Below are 19,751 nucleotides of genomic sequence, written 5' to 3'. Positions count from 1 at the left end.
TTTGGTGTTTTAACAGACATTTTACCGATTCCAGAACCATCGATTTTCACGTTTAACTTAACTATAATTTTAACTATAACAATATTGATGGGTCGCGAGCTTCTACAATTCCTAAAAAAGCTTGAGAACCGCTGGCAAGTCTTTTTCAAGATGACCGGTTTTCGAGGCGTACTTACTATCTTACCAAACTATCATCTGTAGGTACTTTGATTGCAAATACAAATCGGAAAACTTCACGCAATCAAACGTTCATATTCACCAGAGTAGATTCTTTCACGAAGCCATAGGCTGGTGCTGCTGTACAACAGTATCTCCTGTAATCGTCTTCGGCGCAGATGACATCACGAAGACGGTCGTCAAAGGTGCCACTGAGCCAGCCGTTGAGTTAGACTGTGGCAAAATGTTACCTTCCGAACCGTGCTGTTGCGGTTCAGAATGGCCAGTTTCCGATTGCCGAACTTTGCCAGAGAATTGGTCTTGATGATAATAGTGTCCGTTCCGGGGACACCGGGTGTCAACTGCACCGAGGGGCTACCCGTCGGAGCGACGGCGCCGGCGTCAGACGCGGTCTTGGTGGGAATGGTTACGTTGGATTGGTCGAATTTGGGTTTCACCAAAGCGTACGAATTTGGAGCGGTTTGGCCGTCGGTTGCCGGCTTGACGATGGTGTTGTTGAGGATTTCGATCTTTTAATTGGTTATGATTTGACCGAGGGTTTTAGGAACCGTGTCGAGAGGGGCGGTGGTGGAAGTGAAACATTGCTAAGCGGATTGGAGCCAGGACTTGTTTCATGTTGCTCTTGTTGATGACTACAATGTTGTTTGGTTTCATTGAGGCTGGAGCGTGATGAGGCGGTTCATTGATTCTGTTCTCATGACGGAAATGTTAGTTATGGCCGTGCCGATAGTTATGATGTTTTGAGTAGGATGATGTCGGTGGTCTTTTGTGGTGATCCATCCTGATGACCCTGATGTTACCATCGTTATCAGAAAATACGATGGGAATGTCGAATATGTTCGTGTTGGACAGGGGAGTGAGGGAAGATTTGATGGTTTTCATCGGTAAAGAACTGCGCACGATCGTGAACTTGGTAGGACTGAACGATTGGTGATGTGTGACTATTGTGTTTGTTTTACCAACGGACTGGGTGTCGAAGTGATGCTGGAAGGCTTCGGAATCACCGATACAACCGGCTTGGGCTAGGGTCACGAATTTCTGTGTCGATCCATGAGCTGAATGAGCTGGTCGCGGGGATTACCTTGATGTCGGAGGATATCGCCACCGTTCTAGCAGGTTATATCTGCGACTAGAATTGGCTTAGCAAATCTCGTTTGATCATCGGAAGCACTATGGGGGAACTAGCCAACCCGGACACAACTTGCGAGCCGGTTGAATGACGGATTTTCAGATCGTTGCCGTTGGGTGGGCATGGACAATCATTTACTTTCATTTCGTGCATTCATTTACATTAATTTGCCTCTAACTATAACTATATACCTCTAAATTACGTAAAATAATGTATGAGGCTTTTATAGTTTTTGATATTAGCTACAACTTTTGTCGAAAACTCAAACCTGTAGCTCTTATGCATGACGAACTAGAGTGAACTGAACTTATTATTGTTTTTCAGTGAATGTAATTTGCATTCATTGAAAAACTATGGTAGGTTCTGTTCGGTCTGGTTAATCATCCATAAGAGATACAGATTTAAGAGATTTACAAAAGTTGTAGGTAATTTTAAAACCTACAACAGACATCATTTTACGGTATTCTGTTGAAAAAATTGAGACAAATTAATGTAAATGAATGCACGAAATCAATGTAAATAATTTTCCAAGCCTGACCGTGGGGTGTTGATTTATTAATAATTGGCCCGACATTAGTCGCGGAAAGAAAGCTTTGAATGAGCGCATCCAGAGGTAGTTGATTTTGATGTAGTAGCATTTTATCAGCACGGGACTGATCGTCGATAGTTTCAGTGGATTGACCCTTCTTACGCTTTCGGCTGTAAGCAGTAGCATCAGCAGCACCTACCACCTTGAACAGCCACCACCAGCTGTAGCCGCCAAATTGCTGCTATTTTTGGACAACAGCAAATTTGACTTTTGCCCGTTCGGGTCCTTGATGGTTTGCTTGGTCGGGATGGATTCAGCAGGCAGTTTGTGGCAAATTCAGTCACTTTGTCCATCACCATTCTATCCACCATCGATTAAGTTACGTCTTCGATCTTGCGTTTGGACTTGCACACCCACAGGCAATCATCGGCCGATCCGACGACCAGCAGCGACGTTTGAACGATAATTCGCTCCCGAAGGAATTCGATCTCCTCTTGGCTGGATCTGACCGACATCTGCCCGATGACAAACAGCACCGGTGCCGTGATGTCCGTATTGAAGGCAAATCCTAAGCAGACAATGCAGCTGACCGCTTCGACCAGACCGATCTGAATGAATGATCTTCCTGAAGAACTTCCTGGATCTTGGCCCGTGTCGCTGCCACCATCTGTTCCTATACGTTCTGTATCGATTGCTTCAGCATTGCCCTGCGGAGGCCGATCTGATTAAAAACGCCAAATGAAGAAAATAAGGAAACCAAACTCCGTTCGTGCGTCACAAGGCATTAAGGAATTTTTTATGAGAATATGAGAATATTAAATTGGTCAAAAAAAGAAGACGTTGCCGATTTGGACCCCGTTCTGTTTGTTTGTTTGTTCGTTCTTAATCTTTCGCTGACCTAAGAAGATCTGCACAATATTTTTCCCCAAAGCTTTGGGCTTAACTTTCGTCATTTTCAGCTGCTAACAAACGAAATTTGCATATTTATGACGCAGGCGTAGCATTTGGATTCTATAGGACCATCTTGAATGAACCTACTGACGTCAAACGTGTCGCGATGGAGAATTCTTAACAGGTGGGTTCAATAAATCACACGCTCATTTCTCATCCCCTGCAACTAGATAATCTTTGAGTTAGATTCATGGTCAACAGGTCATATCAAGCTCAAGAGGAGCCAGATTTCACCCAACGTTGCGCACGTTTTTGGCATTCTGCACCTTGCAGGCCTAGGAAAAATTTACATAATTTGTCTGCAGCTTCAAACCTTCGATCAACTGATCCAATTGTAAGACCCTCGAAAAGCATTCTGCTGCTGGCCGCTGCTTGACAAAAGCTCGTGTGGCGGTTAATCGATGTCACCCAACATCATACGGTGAATGAGAACGACCCAAATTTAAATTTAGCTTATTCATAAATCACATAAAATGCACGACCTCAGCGATGAGTAAATTTGCCTCATGTTTTTCCAGGTTTTTCCAGAAACAAATTCCCGAATATGAGAAAAGTAAAGATTGAATTCACTCAGTCGATTGGTACAACTCCTAGACTGATTAAAGTTTTCCTCAATTCGTCGTTTTTGACGGAAAATAATTTCCGGCAGATTTTTGAGGTTTTCCTCAGAAAAACATGAGGCAAATTAACTCATCGCTGAGTTCCTACACTTAGATTATGAGTAAACTAAACTTAAGCTTGGTTCGTTCTCATTCGCCGTGTGGGAGAAAATAAATCAACCGCACAAAGTCAAGTTCACACCTTTTATCGGCTTTACTGAAATTTTCTAATGACCGTAACGTTAATGTATCACGTCGCTCGTCAATATGTTAATCAAATATTGTTTTTGAAGTTTTCATATAAAAAATTGTAATGGGGCTGTAAAATCAACGAGCACCGAACAGATGTCACAAAAGTTGTTATATTATCAACTTTTACCTGTACCGAAATGAACCAGACTTAGGCTGAAAGTCTCGAAAATAAAGCTACATCATAATAATGATAACTTTCACTTACGGCGGTACGCTTCAATTTGGATTAACTTTTAATACTGACCCTGTTTGGATGATCTGCCAAATGTTTGCTTAGATTCGTGTTTATTAACTCTGATGTCGACATTCAACCAGCCGCATATTCTTGATCGGGATTTAATCCGAGGATAATACCGGTTGGAGCTTACCATCATTAGAGTACAATTTGTGCTGTAATCGTAGGGTACAACAGGGGACAAATGAACCCCGGGCAAAACGCCCGATGTGGCACGAAGTTAATTTTGGAATTTTTGTTTAAGTGCTAAACTAGGATTGTGGGTAGTCAAATTCCTGACTTAAAATTGAGATTGCAATGAAAAATCACATTGGGTATTTTTTCCCGGGGTGCATTTTTGACTGTTTTCCCTTAGTAACAGAATTGTATTGGTTTCACGCTGATTTGATTTTTTTTCAATTTTTAAACACATGAATGACATGTAATTGGACGTGTCCAGAGCAAAGTAAATGGACTTGTTTTTAATATGACATGCAAATGACATGCAAACTTGTGCTTTTGTAATAAATCAGGAATCTGGATTTTCAATACTGTCCAGAGATAGGATTTCGAATATTTCAGACTTCAGTACATCTTCCGGACTTACTATCAAATTTAAGTTCAAAGAATTAGACAAATTTTCAAAATTTAGAATATCTGAGCTTTTTGAGAAACTCGTTGGTTAAGAAACCTTGACATATAATTGAAAATGTAATGCATTTTGCTTGCTTTGGTATTTTTACTATTTGTGGCATCTTGCAATAGCGTTCTATGAGAAACTTCCCAACAAACAATTCAAAGCAACAAATAAGCATATCTATCGAATAATTGCTCTATAAGAGCACACATTGCTGAATAAAAGGGGGTGTTGAAGAACACAAGGTCGAATAGACCGAAGGTCGAATAGACCGAAGGTTGAATAGACCGAATGTCGAAGTGTACGGAAGGTCGAAATGGACAAAAGTCGAAGGAACAAAAGTTCTAATGTACAAAAGGTCGCATATACAAACGGTCGAAGTGTACAAAAGATTGAAATGGAAAAAAAGGTCGATTAAACAAAAGGTAACACGGAAAAAATGTCGAATGGACAAAAGGTCGAAATTGATAAACTGGTCAAATTGTTGGAGATTAAAATGGGTGGCTAGCTCTGGAATATTTTTCCTGCTTTAAATCATGTGGAGTACTTTGGAAAATTAAGATAACAAATAGTTACTTTGAGTGTCTCGGAAATTGTAGAGAAAAATAACTACCTTTCTCTAGAATATATTCCTTCTTTAAATCATCAGCAGTTTTTTTAGTTCTAAGTTCAATTCGACCTTTTGTCTAAGATTAATTCGGTATTTTTTTTCCCTTCGACCTTTTGTCCATCTAACTTCAATTCAACATTTTGTCCATTCGACCTTTTGTTCTTCTAATCTCAATTTGGTATTTTGTCCGTTTGACCTTTGGTTCGTTAGACCTTTTGTCCTTTTGTTCCAATAAACGAGGAGAGTGACACATCTAAATCTCAATTCTAGATGCTCAAAAAATCTCACACTAGTGAATCAATCTACAAAAAATCTTCATTCATTTCTACTTGCATTGCATACCATCTTTTTGCATGAAATCTTCAGAAATGTCATCAACCTTCTTTCTATCTACTCGCAGCTCTAGCCACAGCAAAATACTTATCCTTTATTCTGCATCGTAAATAGAGTCGTCCCCCTCGCCTATAAGTTCAATTCGTCAAGTTCAAGGTTGCAACTTTTATTTTAAAGAGGAAAATTTTCATAAGATTAAGACTAATTTTCATACGGGAATCGTGTGAAATTTCAAAGAAAATCTTTTAGCAAAAATCCAAACGACATTCGTATGAATTTCTGTAGATTTATTCACCCAAAGCAATAGCATATTAGATTTCTAATCACTGTTTTCTGGCTCCATTGTTCGATTCCATTGTAATGCTTAATAACATTGCTGAATAAAGATGAATAGGGATAAGAGGGGCATAGTGAACAGGTGGGGCATAGTGAGCATCCAGTGCACCACCTTGGACTTCCGGCCGTTCGGAACAAATTGGTTGGTGGTAGGATCAATATCATAATGATATTTAACCTACTACCAGTTGATTTGTTTCATGCAGCTGGTGATCCAGACCCAAACTGCGGGATGCTCACTATGCCCCACCTGTTCACTATGTCTCTCCTCCCCCTACAGTCAGCTGATGTACTCATATAATACTATGCACCCATGATTTAATAGCATGCTGAATACAGCATCGGCGACTACGTCTGTGATTTTTATATGGGGTACACTTTGTGATAACCGAAGATGGAACATGTAACGAAATTATGAAAGATTTTGAGTGTTAATAACTCAGTTGCCCCTGGACCAATTTAAATAAATTTATCACCAATCGATCAGAAATATTTCTACGCATCGATTCCAACTGTTGATTTTCAACAAGGAAGAGGTAAATGTCGAGCATTGTCCAAAAGCATCGAAATAACTAACAAATCCACCAATTACGTAGATGCATTTTCTGCTTCCCCAACACTGACATCAGATAGTAGTTGGTAGACGAAACAAGTCGAAGTGGCATTCTCCTCCGATCTAGGGCGAATAGGGAGGATTCAATTGCGTAACATTTTGCACACTCATCGCCATATTCAGAACTATACGCCGCCAACGACCACACAAAATTCTCTTCAGAGTTGTAATCTTGTAACCAAACTTGTTGTTGTTGTTCTGGATGATAGAAGAGCATTGCAGAAATAGTGCGAAATAGGTTAGTGAAGCCATGGTCATCAAAAGAGGAAATCGATGAAGATAATTGACTTTCACCCCTCTGCTTCTAAGCCCCTTAATTCAGTCGTCGTCATAGCAATAAAAAAAAAACTAGCATCGCACCGCTTTTGGTTCTTGGGTTACACTTACTGGTTGCAATTCTGCTGTTCGACATTTTCGAAGGGTCACAAAAATAAAACATTAAATTACAACAGTAAAATGATATTGTTGGCGAACGGATACTTGAATTCCCTGAATCGAGTTCCACAGTGTGCGGATTGTATCGGGCGGCCAAGAGGTGTTTCAAGACTACACTCAGGACATTCCGTGCAAGCTCTAGCACAAACCGGATTACCCCGTGAAGCGTACCGTCTACTATTCCGACTTCCCCTTTAACATATCAGGCCAGCTTGTTGGGTTTACTTGGCCAGATTTGGTGAGTTCGTTCCATTTTGTCCTTTATAATATTTCATTACTTAATTTCGAGTGCGTAACCGACATCCCTTCTTGTTGCTACTCGTTTGATTTAGTGCCAAGGAATCAAAAATATCTCCAAATGACAAAATGACAAGCGATCAACGAACCGAATAATAACGCTATGTCAGAAGTGCAAAGCAATAATGATATAATCTTCTTTTTCATGACAAGCAGCCCGTGCGACACAACTCACTCGGGGCGGTAGAAGGAAACGAGCAAATTGTTGGCAAACTGCTTCACGAAGTAGAGCCGAAGATGATACACGTGTGTTAATGGGAATTTTTTTGTTATGTCTTTTCTCGATTCATATCAAGCTATGTCCTCATCCGTGTATATTGCAACAAAGCAGGCAAGCAATATATCATTATCCTTTTACCACTCGGATCGAGCTTTGTTATAGAGCGAGTTTGTCATGGTAGTCGTAGCAACCGTTTTGTCTGTATCGTTGCTTGATTTATGTGTTTGGATTCGCTGTTTAGTGCTTTAGAGAAAATAAATAAAAGTAGAAGAACCATGACGTGAAACAGGATCATAAATTCAACGGAAAATCTTAATAGAAATGGTTCGAATCTATTTTTTTTCAAAGATGTCTGAACTTGTGAATTTAATTTACTGCTCGCTTAAATTTGATAAAGATCTCGAAGTTCTTCACATTTCCCTGAAGTTCAACGAAATTCCTTGATATTCTATGAACTTCCTTGAACTTTCACAAATTCCTCGGAAGATATGTTTTCAATCTTCAACTTGAATTTCTTTGATGATCTACGAACTTTCCTGAAGTTCTGTGAGCTTGCTTTTTGCAAATTTCTCTAATGATCCATCAACATTTCTGAAGTTCTGTGAACCTCTTTGAAATTCTGCTAATGTTTTTGATGATCTACGAATTCTTCTGAAGTTCTGCAAATTTATCTGAAGATATACAAACTTTCTTTGAAGTTTTGCAAATTTACTCTGAAGTTATGTGAGCTTCCTTAAGGTTCTGTCTATAAAATTTCTCGAAGATTTGCAAATTTTTCTGATGATATGCATTCCAGGGGAAGTTAAGTTTTGTATTTTTTTTTTCTAAAGATTGACAAACTTTCCATGAACTTCCGTGATCACCAGTGGTGAGAAATCTGTATTCTCAAACACAACTGTTAACCAATATCACAAAAATGAAGGAAATTGCCAAAATACTTCAACGCATTTCCCTCTGCTTGTAAAGAAACTAGCAAAAGCGCCTCTTCTTCATCCGAAGACGAATCCATTACTCACTATCGCTACGACGGTGCAAAAAAACTGCCACTTCGGTGTGGGTACCCACGTGAATATCGCTACCGCGGCTAACGGTGTAAAAAACGCACCGATTTGGGGGAACCTTTAAGCCTGTACTACCATCGGTCGCCAAGATTTTGCAAAAGAGTTAAATTGCTGAAAATGCCCCAACTAAATTTCATATCAAAAGGTTCTTTTCAGGGCAATCATAGTCATACTAAAAAGTATAAACAGAGAGAATCCCGCTCAATTTCCTATTCCTGCACAAAACACAAGCTTCTGCTGCAGTTAACAAATAACATTTATTATATAAGACCACGTAGTCCTACGTCACCATTACGTACAACCCCGTAGGGCTGTCCCTTGTGGTATTTGTTTTTTAGGCCTACACAAATTTACTACCCATGAACGAAAGAGATTTTATGCGTACTGCTATGTTCGCACTACGAAATTATAGCGTGTTACAAGGCTGTCTTGAAGACAGTTTTCTTATCGATAATTATCATAACACACTTTTAACATGTTATAACTCTGGTAGTCTGAGCAAGGCATAACACAGAATACAATTTTATTTGCTACAAATTGAAACCACGAAGTTGAATACTTCAGCACCCACTTGGACACTATTGCTCTTCTCATGAAAGCGTTGCGAACCGGTTCAATGGTTCTTTATACAGGCAGTAGCGAATCAATTCCACGCCAAATGACGAATCGATTAAACTCGACCTTCGCCAAATCGAAGCATGAACCCTTTTGTCACCTCTTTGAATCATTCGATCGTTTTTCACCATTTGACGTTTAGTGCGTTTAGTCTATCCGACTTCTAGTTCCTCTTTTAGCCATTCGACTTTTGTCCATAAAAAAATTCTTATTGGGAAGAACTGTGGTTGTTTGCAAGAAATATAATTTTCTTCAATTTTCTGAAGATATCTTTGTGTATTATTATATTAATTACCCTCTTTGTGTCATTTGACCTTTTTTCCATTCGAACTTTTTTCCATTCAACCTTTTGACCATTCGACCTTTCGTCCATTCGACCTTTTGCCCTCTTAGGATCATTCGACCTTTTATCAACATTTATCGTTTAGTGCGTTTAGTCTATTCAGCTTTTGTTCCTCTCTGAACCATTCGAGCTCTTCTACATTCAATCTTTTGTCCTTTCGACCTTTTGACTCTCGTCGCATCATTCAACCTTTTGTTCTTTCGACCTATTGTTATTCGACGTTTTGTCATTCGACGTTTTGTCATTCGACGTTTTGTCATCCAACGTTTTGTCATTCGACGTTTTGTCATTCGACGTTTTGTCATTAGACGTTTTGTCATTCGACGTTTTGTCATTCGCCCTTTTGTCCATTCGACATTTTGTCCTGTCAAGCTTTAATTATTTGACGTTTTGTCATTCGACCTTTTGTCCATTCGACATTTTGTCCTTTCAACCTTTTATTATTTGACGGTTTGTCATTTCGACCTTTTGCAATTCGAAGTTTTGTCATCCGACGTTTTGTCATTCGACGTTGTCATTCAACGTTTTGTCATTCGACGTTTTGTCATTCGACGTTTTGTCATTCGAAGTTTTGTCATTCGACGTTTTGTCATTCGACGTTTTGTCATTCGACGTTTTGTCAATCGACGTTTTGTCATTCGACGTTTTGTCATTCGACGTTTTGTCATTAGACGTTTTGTCATTCGACGTTTTGTCATTCGACGTTTTGTCATTCGACGTTTTGTCATTCGACGTTTTGTCATTAGACGTTTTGTCATTCGCCCTTTTGTCCATTCGACATTTTGTCCTTTCAACCTTTTATTATTTGACGTTTTGTCATTCGACCTTTTGTCCATTCGACATTTTGTCCTTTCAACCTTTTATTATTTGACGTTTTGTCATTCGACCTTTTTTCTTTTCGACCTTTTGCAATTCGACGTTTTGTCATTCGACGTTCTGTCATTCGACGTTCTGTCATTCGACGTTTTGTCATTCGACATTTTGTCATTCGACGTTTTGTCATTCGACGTTTTGTCATTCGACGTTTTGTCATTCGACGTTTTGTCATTCGACGTTTTGTCATTCGATCTTTTTTATTCGACCTTTTTTATTCGACTTTTGTTATTCGCCCTTTTGTCATTCGACGTTTTGTCATTCGACGTTTTGTCATTCGACGTTTTGTCATTCGACGTTTTGTCATTCGACGTTTTGTCATTCGACGTTTTGTCATTCGACGTTTTTTCATTCGATCTTTTTTATTCGACCTTTTTTATTCGACATTTGTTATTCGCCCTTTTGTCATTCGACGTTTTGTCATTCGTCCTTTTCTCCTTTCGACCTTTTGCCATTCGACGTTTTGTCATTCGACATTTTGTCATTCAACGTTTTTTAATTCGTCCTTTTGTCCTTACGACCTTTTTCTATTCGACGGTTTTTTCATTTGAACTTTTGTCCTTTCGACCTTTTGCCATTCGACGTTTTGTGATTCGATGTTTTGTCATTCGACCTATTGTCATTCGATGTTTTGTCCTTTCGACCTTTTTTATTCGACCTTTTGTCATTCGACGTTTTGTCATTCGTCCTTTTGTCATTCGTCGTTTTGTCATTCGACGTTTTGCCATTCGACGTTTTGTCATTCGACGTTTTGTCATCCGACGTTTTGTCATTCGTCCTTTTGTCCTTACAACATTTTGTCATTCGGCGTTTTGTCATTCGACGTTTTGTCATTCGTCATTTTGTCCTAACGACATTTTGCCATTCGAAGTTTTGCCATTCGACGTTTTGTCTTTCGACCATTTTCGACCCGTAACCTCGCTCTCCAGCTGTTTGCAGGAAATCTTCAAAATCTTCATAATCTTCTTTCTAGCTACTAAGCGTACGCGCATCTCACAACAGCAAAGCAGAACTTTTCCTGTATTTTAGATAGAGCCAAACAGAAACACTTTATTTTTCTTTGCAACTTTGAGTCAGTGTTGATTTCGATCAGAAGTGACGTATTCGTGCTACAATTTATTGAAAAATGTAAAATATGTCATACAAAAAAAAAACAAATTGGTCAAATTTTATCAAAAATGTGAATGAATGCCCATATGCAAAGTTTCAATCAAATAGGAGAAGGTCGAGTCTATTAAATGTGTTATTTTTTTTTAATTGGCCTGGAACTACTCAGCTCTTACGCAGAGGCCACTGATAATTTGCACTATCAATCATCGAACAACAGATGCTCGTAGTTTATTTTTTGTACGATTATTGTTGTGTACCTACCTATTCCATTGAAAAGTATGTGACGCTTCCTTGTTTTGGTGTTGGTCGGCATGGTTGTACGGATTTGAATGAAGAAAAATATCGAGGAAGAGGTTTTTATAGATTGTGTTGTTGTTATTGTTGCGTATAGTACCGAAACATTACGCCTGTCCTCTATTTAATGTTCTTGAAGCATTTTCTCGTTTGTTAATTTGAAGCTGTTTTGAGTCGATACCATTTTGTGTTTTGTAAACTCCAAACTAAAATGTTTGGTTTCACTACAATCTTGTGTACCACACGACAGATGAGATCGCTCAAAATCGCAAAAACGTAGGTCACTCAAAGACTGAGTAAAATTGTCCTCGCTTTTCCTCAAAAATCTGCTCGAATATAAGGAAAATCGACGAAAATTTTACTCAGTCTAGGAGTATTTTCTCGATTTTCCTCATATTCGAAAAGTTTGTGATGTACGTTTTTGCGAATTTGAGCGAACATAACTCAAATTTGCAATAATACATGAGCTGGCTGGCAAGCATAATGATGATCTTTGTCCAGAGAATTCGTGAAAATGTCCAACGTCTGTTTGTCAATGAATCAAACCATACTACGGCGTATGCGAGTGATGCGGAATACTGAATAAGGAAGTCATGAAAGGATCAACCATTTGGTTTATAATAATTTAATTATTACTTCACACTCTGGATCCTCGAAGTCTGTCACCGCATGCATGTAAGAGGTCCAAAAAAGCTACGAAATAGAAGAACCCAAAGTTGTTAGGGTGATGGCGGGCACTAATGATCACCGCAATCTTGATTGTCTGCATCGTACGGGGCCGAAAATCGTACACCTAAGAAATAAATCAAAATCCTTACATTTTATATGAGGTGAGCGAATTTCTATCCTGGACGGATGCCGTTCCCGCACGGTATTCGATCTCTAATACTGAAATAATTGAGCCCCGTCACCATGACCCTGCCAAACAAATGGCCAAGTAGTCTCTTTGCAATGCTCATTTGGAGAAGAAGCCTCAGCAAGCCGTTTGTCAGAATAAACAGTTTTGTACCATTACGAGCTGGTTCAAGAATATCATCCGTGACCAATTTCAGTAGTGATCAGAGTGATTCAAATCAAAGTGACAAACTCAAACAGCAACTTATCCTTCATCACCTGCGCCACAGTTTGGATTTTCAATACACCCTGGACATGGACGCTATCAACGGTAGGTGAAACTCGGTTGATTTACTGCGAAGGTGTGAAATTTATGCGAAATGAATTCGGAAGCTAACCTCGACCGATCACGACCGACCCACACGATGCGTCTGTCGGCGGGACTTGCCTAATGGAAGACATCAGCGTATCTTTTCTGAGTCAAAAGTCAAACAACTCAAATATCCAATTACTCTCAGCTCAGCGGAGAGCCCTGCCTACCCTTCCATTGACGGTCCACTAATCGGTTTCTGACCAAATGGATTTTTTTTTCTCTAGAAACTTCCCGGAATCATGCCTACCTACCTAGTTGACAATATGTTGTCGTCAAGCGAAAGAGGTAATAAATAGCATCTTCAGTTATTATTACATCAGTAGTGATCCATCGTCAGCTCATAAAGAGCTGACGATACCACAACTTCAACGACAGTGGTGTAGTCAGGGTTTTGGGGTTTGCATTTCAACAGACTCACAACATTAAAAATTTGCTTCCCCGTGAGCTGGTTTCTGGCGACACTTCTGCACAGTCTTCTTGCTGTAGGTACTTATATGTGCAAAATTAATTGAGCAAACATCAGGCATGTCATGAATGGACCACGTGGCCTACTAAAGCGGCATCAGTGACATGGCTACGTGAGTTTCTTGCGGGATTCTTTTTTTTATCAATCAGAAAGTACAATCATGGTGTCACTTGTTTTATGAATGAATCCGTGTTGTTGAGGTGGGTTTAAAAAAATGCTAGTGTTAATGATGGCTTCGGCACGCTTTGACTGTTTTCGTTGTATTTTCTCACCATCACACTTCTGGATCAACAATGGAAAAGGGCCCATCAGCATTTGTAAACAAACCATTCCAAAGGCCTTTCCTCACAAAGCGAAGGCCACCCACGCAAACCAACACCATCATCGGATAAGGAAAACTTCCCCCTACTGCTGATGGGCCCTTTTCTGTTGTTGATCCAAACTTCGCTGAACGTATTTAAACGATTGCTTAGTCTTTCAGCTTGTATCTGGTAACATTATTACAACTGAGCAAACTTAATATGTCAGGTTTATCTTCAAATGAAACATAAGCACTACAAAATTTCGATTTGCTGATAATAACTGGTTAACACGCAGTTCAAATGTAAAGGTTTCCGAAGAAAAAGAAGCTGCCGACAATAGTCACATTCACCTGTGAAATTTAGAGCATTGTAAAAACGATTTCAAACCGTTTTGGACAACTTTGTCGAATGGAATAGATGAAAAGCAAGCAGCAGATAAATGTAAACAAACATATCAAGAGACAAATGTGAAAAGGGCAAACAAACCTTTGCAGCCTTTTCTCGCCCACGCAAAGCAACAACATCATCGGGAAGGGGAAAGTTTGCCCTACACGGTGATGTTTATGGTTTGCGTGGGTGTCATGTGGGTGGCGAGAGAAGGGCATAAGAACGTTTAAGATAAGCTTGTATGTCCGTTTTTTATATGTGTGCGTGACGTAACGGAACTTCGTTGATGTTCTCAAATCAACTTAGTTAAATTTCCGCAATTTTTAAGTTTCTAAAATCTCCATGATATAGGGGGAGGGGCATAGTGAACAGGTGGGGCATAGTGAGCATCCCGCAGTTTGGCCCTGGATCTCTAGCTGCATGAAACAAATCAACTGGTAGTAGGTTCAACATCATTATGATACACTAAAGTCTATTTTTACACGGTTTTTTTTTTACGCGGTTTTTTTTTTACACGGTTTTTCGCGATTTACACGGTACGTTTTTAACTATTTCTCGACAACGATGCAACCTATCGACTTGATTCCAATCACATTATCCATTTCAAGCTATAGGTAATCGAATGACATACTTAGAAAAAAATCACAATTTTTGGTGAAAATACAGCATGCTATAATTACTAATGGCATCAAAATCCGATTTTTTAAAAACATTTAAGCATGTGAAAAATCAAAATCTCGTAGGTTTTTTATTACACGGTACGTATCCCCCGTGTAAAAAAGACCTGAGTGTATTTATAAATTTGTACCGAACGGCCGGAAGTCCAAGCTGGTGCACGGGATGCTCACTATGCCCCACCTGTTACCTATGCCCCTCTTATCCCTAACAACCTTAAAATACTCTCACTTTTTCCCGATGTTCATATGATTTTTAACACGTTCCAGAAATTCTCTCGGAGCTTTGCTGAAATATCCGAAAATTCCCAGAGATTCTCAAAACTTCTTTAAGGTTTATACAACTTCCTTGAAATTATTTAAACTTCTCTTTCATTCTCTGCTCTGTCTTGATGTTCTCGAAGCTTCCCTAAAGCTCTCAATTCTATTGAAGATCTCGGTTCTGCTCGGAAATAAATGGAATTTCGGTAACACCTTCAAATTTCCCTGAAATTCTCTAGACTGCTGTGAAGTTCCTGAAAATCAAGGTCTCTGTTCTTCCCTGAAATACTCAGAACATCTGAAGGGTTCTCGATTGTTTTTTTAGTACATCATGGAACTATCCTGATTTTTTTTTTCTAAATTTACGATTATAGATCTTTAAACTGCTCTAAAATTCTGGACTATAGTTACGGAAACTTCTCTTAAGATCTGAAATTCTTCAAAGATCTCAGAAGCTTTTCTGAGGTGCTTAGAACTTCTTAAAAAATTGCACAATACCCCTCAAGTTTTCTATATCTCTCAAGTTCACTTGACCTGTGAAGTTTTCTGATATTCTAGGAACTTTGCTTTGAGGTTCTTAAAACTTCCAGTAAGTTCCCCATATTTTCAGCGTATTAACTCCCCTTAAGTTCTCGCAGCTTGTTCATGGAGCTTCACTTAAATTCTCAGTATTTCCTTTCATTCCTCAGAACTTCTCCAAAGTTCCTAAAATTGTTGTGAAGTTAATGAGACTGCAATGAAGATCTCTAATCTTTCATAAAGTTAATTACGAACATGAAATAAATCTTTTTTTTTCTTAATTCTGACACTTTGAAAATTTTCAATATCTTTAACTTGTACATGGAATACGAAATTTCAAGACATGGGCTTACTCAAATTAAGTATGTTTTTTTTTTAATTTTATTAAAGTGCTAAACTTCAAAATTCAATGGATTTGATTGTAAAGCTGTTTCTTTAAAACTGATTGCCATGTCTTAAAAACGTATGGGTTAGTTGCTGTTGTTTTTGATCAACAAAAAAGCAAATTTTTAACGCTTTTAAAAAATAGCTTTCTTAAGATAAGCCTGGAATTTATCAGTTAATGTTCTGGAAAAACCTGGAAAACCCAGGTAATTTTATTTAGAAAAATAAGTAGACCCCCTGTAGATAGAGAAAGACGATTAAACGTCACAAAGCTCCTTCGAATTGTTCGAAAATTATAACAAAATGTTGGTATCGATTGGACTATCAGATCCAACACAGTGCAAGAAGAATGATCAATCTTGAAATAAATTCACGCTACACAGCAAAAAATAAAATTTAACATTACGTCCAAGATGATGCACTTCAATCATGTCGAAAATCTCATGTAATTTTTATGGCCACAAAAATAAACAAATGCAGTAAAAGCAGCGTAATGTCAGTTTATGCTCTGAATTTATGATAATTTTGTCCTTTTAGGCAAGTAATATTACACCATATTTTTGACACGATTGAAGTGCATCCACTTTGATGTGATATCAAAATTAATTTTTTGCTGTGTAAAAAAATGTTGAAAATAGTGACTGATTTCAAGAAAAAGTTACTTTAGTGACTTGGCCTTGAAAAAGTAAAAAGTGACTCGCTACCAGCCCTGTGAATATTAAAAAGATTACCGTCCACCTCTTTGTTGACCTTTTTGTCTACCTCAAATATTAGCATATACATATTCCCAGCTATCAAGAGTTCATGAATAATCAACAAAGCATCCTTTTACTGTAGCAACTGTAGCAATATGATGCTATTATACATTTTAACAATGTCAGGATTTTAAAGGAATCCCCAAAATTGAGCCAGAAAACTTACTACTTCTTCCAAATAATTTGAAACTAATTAATGTTTAATTTTTATTTTTCATAAGATGTAAAATTTTGACCTTCATATCCGTAATACGCGCGTGAAGCTCAAACCATTGCAGACTACTCAAGATTATTTATTTTTTTATTAAACGTGTCTGATTTATTAAACGAATTGAAATATCATTGATTCCTTTAAAATAGGGGCTTGTTTGGTGATGGTCTTTAGAATTCTAAGCAGCCTCATTTTTAAGCCGTTATAAGAACTTGAAAGTTCCGGTATCATAATTGAAGAGCAACTTCTGGCGAAACCTGAACGGAACTTTTAGAAAATAAATTAAAAAAGGTTTTTGTCCTCTACACCAATTCTATGTTTATAGTTCGCACTTTTATGAAAGTTATTTCTAAAGGCAGGTATTAATTTGTATTGATTTATCAGCATTAGTAGTAGAATTGGAGGTGTTTGGAGAATTAAACCCAGTCCTTCTGCGAGAGAGTCCCAGCACGAACCGCTGCGTCATTTGAGATATATTAAAGTGAGCAGTTGTTCCGCCTACTTTTGGAGTTTTCAGTGCCAGCTAACTGACTTGAATATGTAACACAACACCTTGATAAATTTTAAATTGGTATTTGCCCGCATAGAATTCCAACACATTTGTGGCGCAGTGGTTAGCGTTCGTAGATCGCATGCCGAATACACGGGTTTGAATCCAGGAAATTACTTCTTAATTATTTTTTTATGTTTGGATAGAATGTTGATGCACTGCATAAATATAAGAATTATGATTTATTCGGGCCACTGACCATTTAATATTTACGTACATTAAATTTTCTTACTAATAAAGACTTGTGCGGATTGCTTCATGTGGCTTGGAAGTTCTGTCGGAACTTTAATTGAACTTTATGGAACTTGAAAGTTCTGTCGGGACTTTATTCGAACTTTATGGAACTTGAAAGTTCTGTCGGAACTTTATTTGAACTTTATTGAACTTGAAAGTTCTGTTGGGACTTTAATCGAACTTTATGGAACTTGAAGGTTCGGTCGAAACTTTATTTGAACTTTACGGAACTTGGAAGTGATTTTAATCGTTTAATGCGGAACTTTTGGTTACTTGGGTAGTACTCTACACTCAAAATAATCCACGCGTTGAAGCTACGCGAAAAATCACGCAAGCTCTCATTGTTTCCTTTCCTCTCAGTCTTACGGCTCTCACGTAGAATTTATATGATGTCAATTGAATTTCACAGGTAGTTCCTTTTGAACACACTTACAAAATCATTGACATGTACGTGATTTTTACATAACCCTGATACTGATTGTCTGTACTGCACATCCAATATTATATAAAAAATCTGATGTGGTAGGTATATTTAGAATATTTGAATAAATTATAGGAATATTATTAGATTATACTATTATCAATACAGTAAAGATTTTATCTACAAATTAAGGAAATATTTGTATCCAAATCATCAAATCACGTAACTTCTACATGATAATCCTGTGACCTTTAATCTTCATGAAATGAGTGCCCCTACATTAGAATCACGTGAAAAGTACGATGGAAAAAAATCTACGTATGTTTTCACGTAGCATTGACGTGAAAATTATTTTGAGTGTAGTTTTTGGCAGTAGGGCCTGAATCAAAATTTCTGTTCGCGTTTGGCTTTCAACGTTAGCAGTTCAGCTCATGCCCTGCTCTATAGGGCCACCCACATTAGATCCGTTTGCGTTGCGTTGACGTAAATTTGACAGTTAGACAATAGATTTAGCTGTCACTTTGCCGCAACGCGTCTGATCCGGATCTAATGTGCGTGGGCCTTATGTGTGCATTTTTTCTTCCGTTGCTTGCTGCGAAAGGTGCTTGTCAAATGTTGTCGTCGTCGTGTTTGTGAGTTGAGGTTGTATTCAGAGATGCCAGATCTACGGAAATCTCCGTAGATCTACGGATTTTACAAATTTTTGCGGAAATACGGATCCGTAGGCAAAATCTACGGAATTCGGTACAGTTTCTACAGATTTTTTTCTTCAGAATCGAATTTTACAATCTAGAGTATAATCTGATTATGAAGAGAAAGAAGCATAAAGTAAAATATACCCTTGCAACTTGTCAACCGTTTTCTTGCTCACTTATCCGCTTTTTGATAAAATAATTTGGCGTTGACGGCGACTCTGTAGCTCTTCCCTTCTATGAAATATCCCGTAAGCAAACGTCAGACTGTGCGTGAAATATGGCATCTCTTCACTCCGCCGAAAGTTCCCATAATATACTGTCAATTTTTGCTTGAAGAGAAATGTTTTCGACGGTGCCGTGTGAAGGCGAATAACAGTCGTGTCGAGACCAGTCTTGTAAGCGGTCACCGTAGTCAACACATTTTCTGTGATAATCGACTGCCTTTGCTTCCGACACTTGTAAAACGAGCTTTCAAATTACAGTACATAACTAAAATGTCATACGACAGGCTCTGTCATACATCATTGTTGCCGAAGGCCATCACGAATGTATGTATTTTAGTTTTTTTCATAATAAGAGCTGCTAATGTTTTGCTTGTGTGAATTCTGAAAATAGCAAGCAACGATGTCCTAGTTATTATGGTCAGATCAAAAATGGTTTTTTTTTACACCAAATTGAGGAATTAGAACGAAATCACATATGTCATATGATAGTTATTTGATAATTTTCTTTTTGCTCGAATGTTGTTCAACCGTTTGCGTTATGTAAGAGAGACGACGCTCTCTTCCCCGTCAGCTCGATGATGATCAGGCCTTCAACGTGTTCATCAAAAAGCACGTAATCGTCGTACTTGTCTGGCTTTAAAAGGAAACTACGGTTAAAGCGTGGCTTTCTTATTAGATTACGACACCACTGTACCACCGCTACGGGATCACAATTGATCAGATCGCCAAAGATGGTCTTGAAACCCCTGCAGTGGATCCTCAAATTGAGCTGGAAACCATTGCCGTGGATAATGAGACAGAATTGCTGCTTGGGCAACAGGAAACGCTCCTTT

At 38.4% G+C, this 19,751-nt stretch overlaps 2 protein-coding genes and 1 pseudogene across 2 annotated transcripts in view; 1 reads left to right on the top strand and 2 right to left on the bottom strand.

Moving 5' to 3' along the window:
• RecQ4 (RecQ4 helicase) overlaps positions 1 to 19,751 on the bottom strand; it is a 394,445-nt gene that overhangs the window by 72,987 nt on the left and 301,707 nt on the right. The window lies entirely within an intron of this gene.
• LOC135708554 (uncharacterized) lies at positions 274 to 2,538 on the bottom strand (annotated as a pseudogene).
• The window catches only part of iPLA2-VIA (calcium-independent phospholipase A2 VIA), a 58,518-nt gene continuing 51,512 nt past the window's right edge, over positions 12,746 to 19,751 (top strand). The window contains exon 1 of the mRNA XM_065230420.1: positions 12,746 to 12,793. Within this exon, the coding sequence (XP_065086492.1) occupies positions 12,778 to 12,793 (16 nt within the window). The 5' untranslated portion in view covers positions 12,746 to 12,777. The remainder of the gene's footprint in view (positions 12,794 to 19,751) is intronic.

Source organism: Ochlerotatus camptorhynchus, unplaced genomic scaffold, assembly GCF_037179485.1.
Source record: "Ochlerotatus camptorhynchus isolate MF236.1 unplaced genomic scaffold, CSIRO-AGI_Acam_v1.1 ptg000330l, whole genome shotgun sequence".
NCBI lineage: Eukaryota > Metazoa > Arthropoda > Insecta > Diptera > Culicidae > Ochlerotatus > Ochlerotatus camptorhynchus.
This window is presented reverse-complemented; position numbering and strand designations above follow the sequence as displayed.